Source organism: Musca vetustissima, unplaced genomic scaffold (assembly GCF_032173495.1).
Source record: "Musca vetustissima isolate MV318-11 ecotype Yass unplaced genomic scaffold, APGP_CSIRO_Mvet_v1 utg112069, whole genome shotgun sequence".
Lineage (NCBI taxonomy): Eukaryota > Metazoa > Arthropoda > Insecta > Diptera > Muscidae > Musca > Musca vetustissima.
The window spans coordinates 1,715-17,537 of record NW_026880706.1 but is presented as its reverse complement, the minus strand read 5'-3'; the positions used below and the strand labels follow the sequence as shown (position 1 = coordinate 17,537).

The following is a 15,823-nucleotide window of genomic DNA, read 5'->3' as shown; positions in this document are numbered from 1 at the left end:
TGGGAAAAGGTCGTGGTCAAAGAGAGCAAATGCTATGCATTTGGTGGGACTGGAAGGGAATTAATTATTATGAGTTGCTTCCATATGGCCAAACGCTAAATTCTGATCTCTACAGTCAACAACTGGACCGTTTGAAGATAGCAATTGACCAGAATTGGCCAACAGGAGAGATGTCGTGTTCCACCAGGACAACGCTAGGACACACCCTTCTGCAGTGACTTTAAACGCATTTTTCTCGAATGCGAATGGCGGGCACGATAACTCAAAAAACAATATTCCGATCGATTCCAAATTTTGGGACGTGTCTCTGTGAGTGTATAGCTATCGTATGAACTATGATAAATCCAATCCGTCGAGATCTTCCGTATTTTTTAACTTGGTTTGTGGTAAAAAATAGGCGATTTTTCAAAAATATTTTTTTAAAGGTCCGCCATTTTGTTGATTTTTGAGTGAAGCCAATAATCCTAGTTCATACGAGAGTCAGACATGTACCCTTTCAAACACCATTGGAATTTTTCGGATTCCGATGTTCCAGTGAGGAGTTATCATGCCCTCACTGAGGGAGGATTGTGAAAATCGACTACTAGAGTTTTTTGCAAATAGAGAGCAGCACTTCTATGAGAGAGGCATTATTAAGTTACCGTTAAAATGGCAACAAATCATACAATAAAACGGTGCATTTTTGGCCCAAATCGGACATTCCGAGGCATAAAATAAAGTCCTGTAGTTCATATAAAAATAGTGGATTTATTTTTCCCCAACATAATATATTGCACATTAAGTGGACTTTTTGACGAGATTCTATATGAAGTTATTCACCTCTATATGAAAAAATAAACCCAGTTTTAGATAAATTAAACCTCGTACAATATAACAAAATCAGCAATGATTTATAATCAGCTGTTATTCAGACCAAACAGCTGTGATTAAGGCAAATCAGATGTTGTTTAGCATTAAATACTTTGTTTGGTCCAAAGTATTTGGAGGTCAAAAATCACATATTTAGTTAGTCAATCGGCATAATCCAGTCCAGTTTTGATAAGAGTTTAATATCATGCTAATTATTTATTTAATAATTTATTTTGATTTTGCTAAATTATTGTGGCACTAACAACATAGTTATTTATTTATCCATCTTTTTAGATTGGGTGTGATGTCACTGGATGGCAGCTGGTGACAGTAAACATTTTTAAATCTCTCCAATAGTGCTAATTAATGCTTTTAATTTTACGATTATATTTTTCGCAACAAATCATCAACATGTTTAGATATTCATAAAAATTCCACACAATAGAAACAAACTGTCCACAAATATAGATGTTAATTAATTTCAAAATATTTTCATTCTCTTAGCAAACATATGGGAAATGTTTGTAATAAAATATTTTTGTATGATATTTTTTATTTCATTTTATTTTAAAACTGCATTCTATTTTTAAGATTCTATGATTATTTCAAGTTCAGGGATAAGAGAACAACACAGCAACCAAACAGAAAATAAACAAATTTATTTTTAAAATGACAATTTTCAGTATTTAAAGGGAATGAATGATGCTGGACTTTCCGCTGCTTTCGTCAAATGATATCAGATGGCTGCATTTGTTGGAGACAAATTTGGTTTCACAAGAAATCGTAAGATTTCCAAATAAATTTCTATTTAAAACGATGCAGACCCAGACATATGGGTGATGAGGGCAGCGACAACAAAAATTTGTTGCGTTCGTTTGTCTCCTTCTCTACTCAATACCAAAAAGATACTGTTTAGATCAGTGTGTCTTCTTGAGTTTATTGCCCTCAATTTGTTGCATAGTTAGTTTGTTTGGTGGCGCTCTTCTGGTGTGGTGTCTCCAATTCTTTGTTAATTTAACAAATTAAATTTTTCTTCAGTCATATGTCCTCTCACTCTCGTTGTATCTAATATCGGACATATATCTGAAGAAGTTGTGCATTTTTTTATTTTATACTTATGCATATATTTATTAATTGAATGTGAGAGGTTGCTTTTAGAGAAAAGGGGGTGGGGAAGAGAATTCTGAATTATTTTCCTGCAGCGACTTTATTGCCAATAAATTGACATTAATTGAGTTCAATGCACAGCTTTCAGATAAATTTGATGAGTCGGCCGGTCGCTCCGATTTTTGCTGCTGGTACAGAAGCTTTGATTCAATCAATGGATTTTTTGTTGTTGGTGCTGTTGTAAGATTCATTTTTTTGTTATTTTCAGGATTTTATTATTAGTAATTTTTGTTGTTGTTAAAATTCAATAATTAAGAGATTAAATTTTTTTATGGCAGTGTTGAATGGGTGAATTGTTCGCAGAGATGCTTTAACACTAAAGGAAGCTGCTAATATTTTTTGAGATTTGAAAATACAACAAATATTTCCTATATGAAAAATATATCCATGCCTGGGGCTGGATATTTTTATAGAAACATTCCTGTTAACTGAGGCAAATATTTTTATAAATCTTAATATTTTTATGTTATTCCTTTTTATTATTTTATGACTTTTTAACTAATTTTTTATTTTTCTTCTCCTTTTTTTCATTCCAGCTGATATGAATTCTCGCCAATTAACCAGATTTCTAAACATTTCCAGAAAATATAAGTGATTCTTTCTAAAATTTCCAACCCACCCTAAACCCACCGCAACGATTTTCAGAATTTCCAACTCTTCGCTAATTTCAAACTGTCGCTGCCATGTATAAGTTATTGGTCGGCTTAAAAAGTTATCTAAAATGGCAGGATATACAAACGGATAATACTATATTTCGTTTGCATAATTCCTTTACCACAGTCCTGCTGTTGACATGCAGTTTAATAATCACTGCCACGCAATATGTCGGTCAACCGATCAGTTGTATAGTTAATGGTATACCGACGCATGTCGTAAATACATTCTGTTGGATTCATAGTACGTTTACAATGCCGGATGCGTTTCGGAGACAGGTATGTAGAAATTATTATTTTTTTATCAATTATTATTTCTATAGAAAAAAATCCTCAAAAATTGAGGGTTAAAAAAATATCTCAATAACTGAGGCCTGATTTTTTTCTATAGAAAAAAACGCCTCAATAACTGAGGCCTGATTTTTTTCTATAGAAAAAAATGCCTCAATAACTGAGGCCTGATTTTTTTCTATAGAAAAAAATGCCTCAATAACTGAGGCCTGATTTTTTTCTATAGAAAAAAATGCCTCAATAACTGAGGCCTGATTTTTTTCTATAGAAAAAAATGCCTCAATAACTGAGGCCTGATTTTTTTCTATAGAAAAAAATGCCTCAATAACTGAGGCCTGATTTTTTTCTATAGAAAAAAATGCCTCAATAACTGAGGCCTGATTTTTTTCTATAGAAAAAAATGCCTTAATAACTGAGGCCTGATTTTTTACTATAGAAAAAAATGCCTCAATAACTGAGGCCTGATTTTTTTTTATAGAAAAAAATGCCTCAATAACTGAGGCCTGATTTTTTTCTATAGAAAAAATGCCTCAATAACTGAGGCCTGATTTTTTTTCTATAGGAAAAAATGCCTCAATAACTGAGGCCTGGTTTTTTTCTATAGAAAAAAATGCAACAATAAATGAGGCCTGATTTTTTTCTATAGAATATAATGCCTCAATAACAGAGGCCTGATTTCTTTTATAGAAAAAAAATGCCTCAATAACTGAGGCCAAATTTTTTTCTATAGAAAAAATGCCTCATGAGCTGATGCCGAATATTTTTTTTTTTTTGTAGAAAAAAATTTATCATTAACTGAGGCCATTTTCTCTCTGGCTTGATTTAAAAAAAATATCTGAGTTGAAATCATATCTTGACGGTTGAACGGCTTATAAACCGAAACTTTTATTTTGAATTCTAGGAAAATTTTGATTAGTCAATTACGGTATTTGAATTGTGATTGGTCTCCAGTACTTCAAATTTAATTGTTCCCTTTCGGAACAATTGTTTTCTTTTTTTGTTCCTTTCAAATTCTCTTAAAATAATGATCATCAGAAAAAAATCTGCAAATTTTGAACACACATACATATGTCATGGTATGAATAAAAACAATGAAAATACTGATGAATTCCAATGCAAAAAAACAGGACAATGAAATCAAAATATCTTGTCTTCTTCATTTAAAAAAAAAAAGTCTCCCCACCCGCATAAACAACTGAAATTGAACGGATTGACCGCCAATGCAATTAAAATTTCCGTTGAACTTCAAGACGTTTTGTGACGTGACGGTGACGACATTGAGACCCAAACAGAGTCCATGTACACATATGTATGTCTTCTGCTGTTCAATCTTTATTGCAGCGATTATTTAAGTATGGCGGGAATGGCGTGCAAAAATACACAAGAAGTGCATTTCATGAATTATTAAACACCATAAAAAGAAACAGAAAAGAAAACCAGTACCGTAAATGGAACAAGAAACCCAAAGAGCTATTCCAAACACACTCACACACACATGTGTTGTTCCATTGGCGAACTCCTGGAAAGTACTATGTACAGAGGAATTCCAGAAAGGAAACGGCAGCCATGGCCATAGCCTTGTGGCAACTGAATTTTAATTTATGCGCAGACAACTTTGTTACGCCCCATGTTCGGTTTTTTTTTTGCTCTCCTCCATCTCAGTGTTTTTGCGAGGTTTTGATTTAAGCAAAAAACTAAGGCGGTATCGGGTTTTAATTATATTTCAAATGATATAAAACAAAAACAATATCCATCACACACATAGCTAGCAATTTGAGCAACTTCGTGAAGGATGTTTGCGGTTTACGGTTGCTGCCATATATCTGGTCTGGTCTTTCTTTTTTTTTAATTCATGGAGTCTTAGCATTTCCCTTCAATGTATTTGATGTGTAAGCCTAAACAATCGTTTAGTGGGCCCTTCATCTTGTCATCTGCGCTCAGTCGAATGAATCTTTCCAAGAATTGGTAATAGGATATGTTGGAGGTGAATGTTGTTCAATGGTGTTTTTTTATTTGAACTACTTCTACCTTCAATTTGTGGGTAGGATGGTTTGATGTTGTTTTAAATTATTTTATGATTACTGGGTACATTGGTATTTCCTTTGAGAGTATGGGGGAGAAATTTGAAACTTATAGCATTTGAAAATTATTGAAAAATAAGGAGTATATACCTATATTATTGATTTATGTATGTATGTACACACATTCCTCAGTTGCGATCGGGTGGAATTGAAGTGGTTTTTCTTAAAAAAGACTTTAACTGAGCCTTTTTTCTGTTGAATGCTTCATTAACACAAGGCCTAACCTTTTTCTATAGAAAAAAATGCCTCATTGACTGAGTCTCAATTATTTCTATTGAAAAATGCCTCATTAACTGAAGCTTGATTTTTTTGTATAGAAAAATTGTCTCATTAACTGAGGCTTGATTTTTCCTATAGAAATTTATGCCTCATAAACTTAGGTTAGGTATTTTCTTTATAAAGAAAATGTATCAATACTTAAGGCTTGCTTTTTTATAGAAAAAATGTTTCAAAAACTGGGGCCTGATTAAAAAACTGTCTCATTAACTAGGCCTGATTTATTTCTATAGAACAAAACTTACGCCTGATTTTTTTCCTATAGAAAAAATGCCTCAATAACTGAGGCCTAATTTTTTTCTATAGAAAAAATGTCTCATGCACTGAGGACTGATTTTATTCTATACAAAAAAATGCCTCATTAACTAAGTCCTGATTTTTTTTCTATAGAAAAAATGCCTCATTAAGAGAAGCCTGATTTATCCATATAAAAAAAATGCCTCATCAACTGGGGCCTGAACTTTTTTCTATAGAAAAAATGCCTCATAAATGGAGGCCTGATTTTTTTCTATAGAAAAAATGCCTCATGAACTTAGGCCTAATTTTTTTGTAGAAAAAAATGCCTCATTAAGAAAAAAAAATGCCCCTATAGAAAAAAATTCGTTATAAAAAAGACTCGATTTTTTTCTATAGAAAAAATGCCTCATTAACTGAAGTTTGATTTTTTCTATAGAAAAAATTGTCTCATAAACTGAGGCTTGATTTTTTTTCTATAGAAGAAATGGCTAATTTACTAAGGCCAGATTTTTTTCTTTAGAAAAAAATGCCTCATTAACTGAGGTCTGATTAACTGAGGCCTGATTTTTTCTATAAAAAAAACAATGTCTCGATAACTACGGTTCGATTGTTTTCTATAGAAAAAATACCACTTTAACTTGCTTGATTTTTTCTGTATAAAAAAAATTCTTGATTAACTTAGCTTTTGATTTTTTCTATAGAAAAATAAAATACCTCATTAAATGAGGTTTAACATTTTTTGTGGAAAGAAATCAAGCAACAGTAAGAGAGGGATTTTTCTATAGAAAAATGCCTCGACAATTGAGGCTTGTATTTATTCATTATAAAAATCCCTCTCTTATTAAATCTTGATTTCTTTCTATAAAAAAATGTTTCACTAACTGAGGATTTTTTTTTTCTATGGAAAATATTCACCGCTAACTAAGGCTTAATTTTTTCTATATAAAAAATGATATAGAAAAAATGCCGCTAACTAAGGCTTATTTTTTCTATATAAAAATGATATAGAAAAATGCCTCACTAACTGAAGCTTATTTTTTTATAGAAAAAATACCTCATTCTTATAAGAAAAATTCCTCGTTAACTAAGCAGAAATGTTTTATTTACAAAAAATACCTCAATAACCGAAGTTTTTTTGACTCAGGAATCGAGGCTTGATTATACTTATTTATAAAAAATCGCTTATTTTCTTAATAAATAATAATTAAATTGTTTCCCTTCTATTTTAGGTTGGTCGCGAAGTGGCACATCCTGGTATTGCAAACGATTTCGATGATGAGGATGCTAAAAAGTATTACACGTACTATCAGTGGGTTTGTTTTGTGCTCTTCTTTCAGGTAAGTTAAAACAATCAAACAAAAACTGAAGTGTGAGAAATAAAATATTTCTGAACTGGACAAAATAAAGCACACTAAAAAAAACTAACCTCAAAAAAGTCACCGCAATAATGAATGGTCTACAATTATGGCTTTCAAAAAATAATGATTATAACCTACTGTTAGTTAGTGGTCTAAAACAATGTTTACACGATCTCATGTTTTGTTGCAATAACATGATGTCGTTGTGTGTATTTTTTGTTTAATTCTATTTATGCGAACAATCATCTTCATTATTATGTGTAGTAGTTGGCTTAAAAGGTAATGTGCTCGTGTTGTCTTGTTTTTATTACCAAAAACAAAAAACATAAACGTTTTATGTTAGTAAACATAACATTCGAGTAGCAAAAGAAAAAAATAAATAAATAACGCATGAATTCAAACACCGATGACAGTAGACAAACAGTTGAAGACATTAATAACCATTTTTTTCACACGCTCGCAATTTATTTGCTTTAAATTTATTTAAACAATTTATTTTATTGAATTTGAATACGGAATTCAATTGCCAGCGCAAAAACGTGCTGCGTTTTTTATGTCGCTTCTCATAAAGAATTGGTGAATTTATTTGTTCAGTTGTCAGGCATTGGAATTGAGATTTTTTTCAGGGTGAAAGAAATGATTTTTTTTTTTTTTTGTTTGACAACTGAGGACAGTCAGAAGTTGCTGGAAATAGTTACGCCAGACATGCCGCGTGATTCATTTTAATAAGGTCAAGCACGTGCATTTCTATATCCTTCTATGTGGGTTCCCATGGTCGAGAATAATGTAGACAATTGACGTATCGAAACAAGCCTATAACCAAGGTAATCTTGAAAAACTTTTCTAAATCACATTTTAAGCATTGATGGTTCTCCAACAAATTTTAACATTTGGCATCAATTGTCCACCAAATACTAATAATAATGAATACAAAAACCCTGCTTTGGCTTCGATAATCCCTTAAGAAATTACTCTACAAAAACCCCAATTGCATTCCGTAAAATAATAATCATAAAATTCCACTCTTCAAAGATTTACACATAGGTTTAAAAAAATCATACTTTGGGCATAATATTATTCTAACAATTTAAGAGATATTTGAGAAAATATTTGAAATTCCATTAAAAGTGATTTAAAAAAAGTGAAGGTAATGTGGTATACCATATGATGTTAATGTGGTATAGTATAATTTTCACTTCCAATTGATATCTTATATAATTTATTGTTTTTAATGAATGTGAATTAGCTCGAGATTTATGTCTGTTAAGATTTTTAACGGATACGTTGAGTGGAACATCAATTTTTATTATATAATAATGTCTACACATGGCAATATTTAATTTTCGTACGGAGAAGTAGTTTAAATCCCATGACCTTTGTTTTCCTTCCTTATGATGCATGGTAGGCTCTCGTAGAGGACAAATGTTTCAAATAGTAATGACATTTTGTCTTGTGCTGACTTTTTTTCATACAGACTCAAGGTATACCACATTACCTGCACTTGTGTTCCCTGAAAAATTGTCCAGTTTTTCTTCCTAAATTGGTAAATATGTGGTGCAATCGCGCATATTATTTGATTTTTAGTATTTGCTGATTATTTTAATGCTTTCATAATAAAGATTGAAATAAATCTGTAAAACAAAAAATTATTTTTAAACTTCAACCGAAAAAAGTCAATTTCATGAAAAACTTAATTTTTGCTACAGATTCTCAACGTAAGATAAGGGGACCCCCCCATTCTCGGTGTCAAAATTTTTGTTGATATAATTCGAATCTACACTGATTAAAGAATGTCTCTACAAAATTTCAAGTGAAAATCTCAAGAACTCTTGAAGATATATCCGATTTATTGTGTCCGCATCAAGTGACGGCTGAAGGGCTTCTCAAACTTTAAACGCGTTTTTCTCTAAACATTTTTTTGCGAATGGCGGGCACGATAACTCAAAAACTAATAATCCAATCGGTTCCAAATTTTGCAACGTTTCTCTGGGAGTGTATAGCTCTCGAATGAACTAGGATAAAGCCAATCGGTGAAGATCTTCCTTATTTTTTAACTTGGTTTTTGGTAAAAAATCGGCGATTTTCCAAAAATATTTTTTCAAAGGTCCACCATTTTGTTAATTTTAGAGCGAAGTCAATAATCCTAGTTCATACGAGAGCCAGTCATGTACTCTTTCTAACACCGTTGGAATTTTCGGATTCCGATGTTCCAGTGAGGAGTTATCATGCCCGCCATGTAAAATAAGGACTTTTCTTTAATTACAAAAAATTATTTTTCTTCTCTTTTAAATCTTCAATTATATATGTGCAAAGTTACAACAGCAAACTATAAAACATGTTTCAGTTATTCTAAAATTTTCAGTTTACAAAAAAGTGACTATACCACATTACCAACCTATACCACATTTGCATCACTTCCTATATTTTGTTAAAAATTCTTAAAACTTTTAACATCGACAACAAATTGGTTTAAAAAATCCCACTTTTGGCTTCATTACCCCTCAAAAATTTTTAAAAAATTCGCATTTATAGCTTCGAAATCCTTCAAATCCGCAATTTTTGTTGCGATAATCTGTTAAAAAATCTTGAAAATTCACACTATTAATGTTAAAAATCCACCACAAACGCGTCCTAAATAATCTTCACTGTTGGGATATTTTATCCCTCAAAAAATAATACTCAAAAAGTCACATTTTTGCCCTCGAAAATATTTCTAATAATCTTTGGCTTCTCTTCCATAATTTCCTTAAAAAAATTACACTAAATAGCTCTTCAAAAGTAGCTCTACATCGTCTACTTTTGCCTTCGGCAATCCCTCAATGAAAGTTAAATGTTAGCCTTCAATAGTCCCTCAAAATATTGACCTCAAAAATCCCCACCTTTACCCTCGGTAATCCTTAAAAAATAGTACTCAAAACTCCCACTCCCTACTCTCACATAAAAATGCCCACTAATGACTTCAATTTTCCCTCTATTATTCCTAAAAATATATATAAAATATATATATCTGGGTTGGGAAGTCAATAATCCTGCCGAAAATATTCTAAAAAATGCCTCAAAAATTCCTCGTTTATGGCATTGATAATCCATCCTATTATCTCTGAATATCACTCGAAAATACCTACAATTTCCGAATTTTTGAGGGATCTGTATTTATTTAGTGTTATTAAGTAATTGTAGCTGTCTGGAGATTTCGAAATTTTACCTTTATAGCACTTAGTCGGTTCACACTATTGTACTTCAATTTGGAACATTTTTATTAGATTATCCTCATTTAAAAAATTGATTGTCATAATTTACTAATAACCACCTACGAACGACCAGATACAATTTTGAACATTGAAATAAAGGTAACTGTGGCTCTTCTTACTCGTATCTAATCAATTTTAAGAAAGTGTACTCTTGATTGACAGAAAGAGAGAGAGAGAGAGAAACAAAGCTCAAAATCAACATTAAATTGATTATAATAAATGATCACAGTCCAGATATACACATATACTTATAAATGTATAAAAACACTTATACATATATCCACATGTTGTGTATAAGTATGGATTGTGCGTTGAAATAAATATTCATATATACGTAGATACAGAAATTACATTTAAACCTTAATTAAAGTCAATTGAAGTGGAATTGAAACTATTTTGAAACTCATCATTGTCATGCTCCTCCTCCTCATCATCATCCCAGATAGATCTGTCTGTCTTTCAGTCTGCAGCCAAGCCAGACAAACTCTCGTTACAGTAATAAAAACCACACCAGCTCACCATTATGTTGAAGAACAAAAAAAAAAACAAATCTCTTGTATAGAATTAAGCAGCATAAAAATGTTGCTGTGATACTGATGATGACGTTGATTCTTTTACTCGAAAGATCGTTTTTGTCTTTTATATTCGGTCAAGATGAAATTACGTTTTTGTTTAAATTGTTCACAAAAAAAAACCCCGATATACAGTATAAATAAAAAAAGAAATGAATGTCTATTCAACCAGGGAAAGTTTCGACTGAAATCAAACCAGTTTCGTAAATGTTATGGTGTTTTTATTAGGTTAAGTGTAAAATAAAACAATTGAAATTTTCGGAGGAAACAAACGTGAACATTTTTATGATGACAAGGCATTTCATTTCAAAGATGCATTGCATCGTCCACAGAAGGTTATTGGGTGGAGTCTTGAAACCCTTTTCAAAAATTTACAATCCATTTTTTTTAATTAGAAAATATACATGTTTTGGAGATTGTGGGAAGTCATTAAAGATTTGAATATTGAAAAAGGTGCGGTTTAAGTTTTTGTTTAATTAAAAAAAGAAAATAATAATCCGAAATAAATGACCATGCATTTTTATGAATGTATGCAGTGTACAGAAAATATAGAGGATTATTGGAAATTTTTTTGATATTGTGATTTTAATATGGAATTGAATTGTATAGTCCATCCAATTTTTTGTTTAGGCAATCCCTCAAACACGTTTACGGCAGTTAAAATCCCTTGAACAAATTTTTCATATTTTTATATAGCCCCCATATCATCATAAAGCTTGACTTGGTATATTTTAAATAAATAATTTTTCCAACAATTTCGAGCTTATATTATAAAATATTAGTCATTATTTTCCAAATTGCCGATTCTTCCAAACGATTTGTTACGTTACTAAACTAAAGATCCCTGAAGGGCCACTATGAAGTTTTATATGAGAATGCTGATCTGAACCGAAACTTCTTAGACAATATGAGGCAATTGTTAAATTTATCTCAGCCATATTCAGATTTTTCAATTTTTTTCTGACCTTGTTCAACTGTTCTATCGGTTTGATCCACTTCTAATCCCCTTTCTGGTGTACAACATCATCAGATCGAAAAAAACATTCATAGTCGACGAAAATGACACGTTTCGGTATTGACCTTTATTAGCTTTAATGAGCTCTTATTTTCACGTAATAACCATAAACCCCTTTGGAGAAAATCTCTTTCCATCTCTCTGGTCTCAAAAGATAGATTCGATTGGTATGATTGTACTTAGATGTGTACCCCACTAATCCATCATTCGCCATCAACTATAATCTTTTGGGGCAGATGTGGGTCGTCGTAGTCATTAACAATACTGAAGATTCTTATTACGGTCAACCTATTAGGTTGGGGAAAAAGAAATCCATTATTTTTATATGAACTATAGGACTTTATTTAACATGCTGCGGAATGTCCGATCTGGTCAATTGTAAATAGTTTAAAACAGATTTATTGTCGATTTTTATCTCATGAGCGATGCCTTCAACTTCGATGCATCTTCAACATCTAAAATTCCTGAACGGAATCTTCGAAACCAAAATTGCACTTCATTGGCTGTTACAGTATCGGAACCATAAACACCATTCACAATTTTATCGAAATCTAAACCGATTTCGTCGAAATTTGTCACATGTTAGCTTACACTTATTTCAGTATGTTTTGTGCATTCGGCCACATTTTGAGTTTTTCATTTACTTATAAATCCAAATTTCGTGCAAATCGAAGGATATATAGGGATTTTGGTGCATCGTTTACATAAAGTCGGATGAAAATATATATGGGAGCTATATCTAAATTTGAACCGATTTTCACGAAATTTAACACACATCTTTTTAGGCTTAATTCAGTACGCTATGCCAAAATTTCGTGCAAATCGAAGGATATATAGGGACTTTGCTGCACCAGTTACATAAAATTGGACGAAAATATATATGAAAGCTTTATATAAATCTCAACCGATTTTCACGGAATTTAACACACATCTTTCTAGGCTTAATTCAGTACGCTGTGCAAAATTTCGGGCAAATCGAAGGATATATAGGGATTTTGGTACATCATTTACATAAAATCGGATGAAAATATATATGAGAGCTATATATAAATCTGAACCGAATTTTCCCAATTTCAATATGTTTCGTCATTGGACCAAATAAATGAGCTGTGCCAAATTTCATGGAATTCAAATCAAAAATGCGACCTGCCGAACGAATAATGGAAAAATAATTTGAAAATTTAAAATCATCTGTCAGCAAAACAGATTTCTTCATTCCAGAAACATATATCCATTTAGTACGTGACTTCTTACATATATTCTCCACTGTAATCCCCAAAAACCATCAATCATCATTTCATCAAAATGATAGCTTCGTAAACAAGCTCAGCTGCAAAAGATGGTGAAAGAAATGTGACACGTTTTCCAGAAAAAAATTAAAAAAAAAAAAACAAAAAGCGTAAAATTGCCCCACAAAAATAATAGTTTACATATCAGTTCAATTTTTTTCGGACACTTTAAATTTTCAATACGTAGACCAGTGGTAGCATCAATTGTCAACATCAATTTTCAGTTTTTTTTTTGCGTGTCTGTTTTTTTAATATAACTGTTAAAGAAACCGCTAGTTGACATTTAAACGGCGTGATTGGAATTCATGATGATTTATGTGAAACTAATTAATAAAATTATTTCATTATCCAATAATGATTTTGTGTATGACCACCTCTCTACGTGCCTGACCGGTATTTTGTCAATTTGCTCTGGTGGCTAATGAATATTTCCAGACACACGTGTTTTTTTCTGAAATGAAACTATTATTTGTTTACAAATAACAAAACATAACTTGGACATACAGTTTGTGGTGAATATAAAAAATATGTTGGAGATAAATAAACTATGGCAAAATTTTTAAGACTTATTCAGATACAGGAATGATTTTGTTGAGATCCTCAGTTAAATTATAATTTGAAGGCCATGAAAAAATATTGTTTTATATTAAAACATACTTCTAATCGACCTTAAATCTTCAATAAAGCAAAATCGATTTATTTTACAATCCAATCTCTACAAATATTATGGTTTTTACTTGATGTTGTATTTTTCAAATGCTCTGCTCCTTTTTTGGAGATTATTTTACCCGATTTTTTAATTTTATATATCATATTAATCCAAATTTATATCTTTCCAGGCCATTGCATGCTACACCCCCAAATTCCTGTGGGACAAATTCGAAGGTGGCCTTATGCGTATGATTGTTATGGGCCTGAACATTACCATTTGTCCGCGTGAAGAAAAAGAAGCTAAACGTGATGCTCTACTCGATTATTTAACGAAACACGTTAAACGTCATAAGATGTATGCGATACGTTATTGGCTATGCGAAGCACTCTGCCTGATCAATATTATTGTTCAGATGTATCTGATGAATCGTTTCTTTGATGGTGAATTTATGTCATACGGTACAAGGATAATGCAATTGTCCGATGTACCACAGGAACAACGTGTCGATCCTATGGTTTATATTTTCCCACGTGTCACCAAGTGTATATTCCATAAATATGGTGCTTCAGGTTCACTGCAGAAACATGATTCCCTGTGTATATTGCCATTGAATATTGTCAATGAGAAGACCTATGTTTTCATCTGGTTCTGGTATATGATCCTGTTGGCATTGCTGATTGGTCTTATTGTTTTCCGGTAAGTTAAAAAAAATGAATGAAATAGTTTTCAAATGTCTTTATAAAGACCAATTGGTCTGTATAGAGACCACAGGTCTTTATAAAGACCAATTGGTCTGTATAGAGACCACAGGTCTTTATAAAGACCAATTGGTCTGTATAGAGACCACAGGTCTTTATAAAGACCAATTGGTCTGTATAGAGACCATCGGTCTTTATAAAGACCAATTGGTCTGTATAGAGACCACCGGTCTTTATAAAGACAAATGGTCTGTATAGAGACCACCGGTCTTTATAAAGACCAATTGGTCTGTATAGAGACCACCGGTCTTTATAAAGACCAATTGGTCTGTATAGAGACCACCGGTCTTTATAAAGACCAATTGGTCTGTATAGAGACCACCGGTCTTTATAAAGACCAATTGGTCTGTATAGAGACCACCGGTCTTTATAAAGACCAATTGGTCTGTATAGAGACCACCGGTCTTTATAAAGACCAATTGGTCTGTATAGAGACCACCGGTCTTTATAAAGACCAATTGGTCTGTATAGAGACCACCGGTCATTATAAAGACCAATTGGTCTGTATAGAGACCACCGGTCTTTATAAAGACCAATTGGTCTGTATAGAGACCACCGGTCTTTATAAAGACCAATTGGTCTGTATAGAGACCACCGGTCTTTATAAAGACCAATTGGTCTGTATAGAGACCACCGGTCTTTATAAAGACCAATTGGTCTGTATAGAGACCACCGGTCTTTATAAAGACCAATTGGTCTGTATAGAGACCACCGGTCTTTATAAAGACCAATTGGTCTGTATAGAGACCACCGGTCTTTATAAAGACCAATTGCTCCGTTTTGAATTACACAGGTCTTTATAAAGACCAGTTGGCCTGTATGAATACCTCTGGCCTTTTTGAAATGTCTTCTACTTTAATTTGATTCAATTTTTATTCCATTATTAATTCGATTATATTTCTTCCTCTCCCCAGTGCCTTCATGCTCTTCATGCCGAAATTCCGTCCACGTCTATTGCACGCCCGCAATCGTATGATTAGTTTGGAAACTTGCCGTATTTTATCACAGAAATTGGATATTGGTGATTGGTGGCTGATCTATATGTTGGGTCGCAATTTGGATCCCGCCATTTACAAGGAAGTTATGACTGAATTCTCTAAAGAAATCGATCCCTCAAGATACAATCGCAACAAGTGATTTTGTGACATTTCCATAAGAAAATCAACAACAACAGCCTGCCCCCCAAATTCAGAACAAACAACGATGACCTTCAACTAAAAAAGAGAATTTTTTATGAAACGTACACAACAAAAAATGGAAAGAAGAAAAAACTTTATATAAAAAATGTAGTTCTGTGATTATAATACAATGTCTTTGAGGTTTTATATATGTATACACAATTATACAAACGATGTATTTTGTACATCCGTGTTT

The 15,823-nt window shown here is 32.2% G+C and overlaps 1 protein-coding gene across 1 annotated transcript; it reads left to right on the top strand.

The window, feature by feature from the left end:
* The first annotated feature begins 2,676 nt into the window (after positions 1–2,676).
* On the top strand, positions 2,677–15,586 carry LOC133326479 (innexin inx1). Its single transcript, XM_061535106.1, has 4 exons — positions 2,677–2,948; positions 6,784–6,891; positions 13,879–14,387; positions 15,364–15,586. Exons 1-4 carry the CDS (start codon positions 2,700–2,702, stop codon positions 15,584–15,586), a joined length of 1,089 nt encoding a protein of 362 aa, XP_061391090.1. The 5' UTR covers positions 2,677–2,699.
* Positions 15,587–15,823: the final 237 nt, after the last annotated feature.

Bases quoted from the DNA above. Each gene is read 5' to 3' on its own strand.
- LOC133326479 (XM_061535106.1), top strand. From the start codon at position 2,700: ATGTATAAGTTATTGGTCGGCTTAAAAAGTTATCTAAAATGGCAGGAT. The intron at 2,949-6,783 runs GTATGTAGAAAT...CTTCTATTTTAG, and splicing joins CGGATGCGTTTCGGAGACAG to GTTGGTCGCGAAGTGGCACA. The intron at 14,388-15,363 runs GTAAGTTAAAAA...TCCTCTCCCCAG, and splicing joins ATTGGTCTTATTGTTTTCCG to TGCCTTCATGCTCTTCATGC.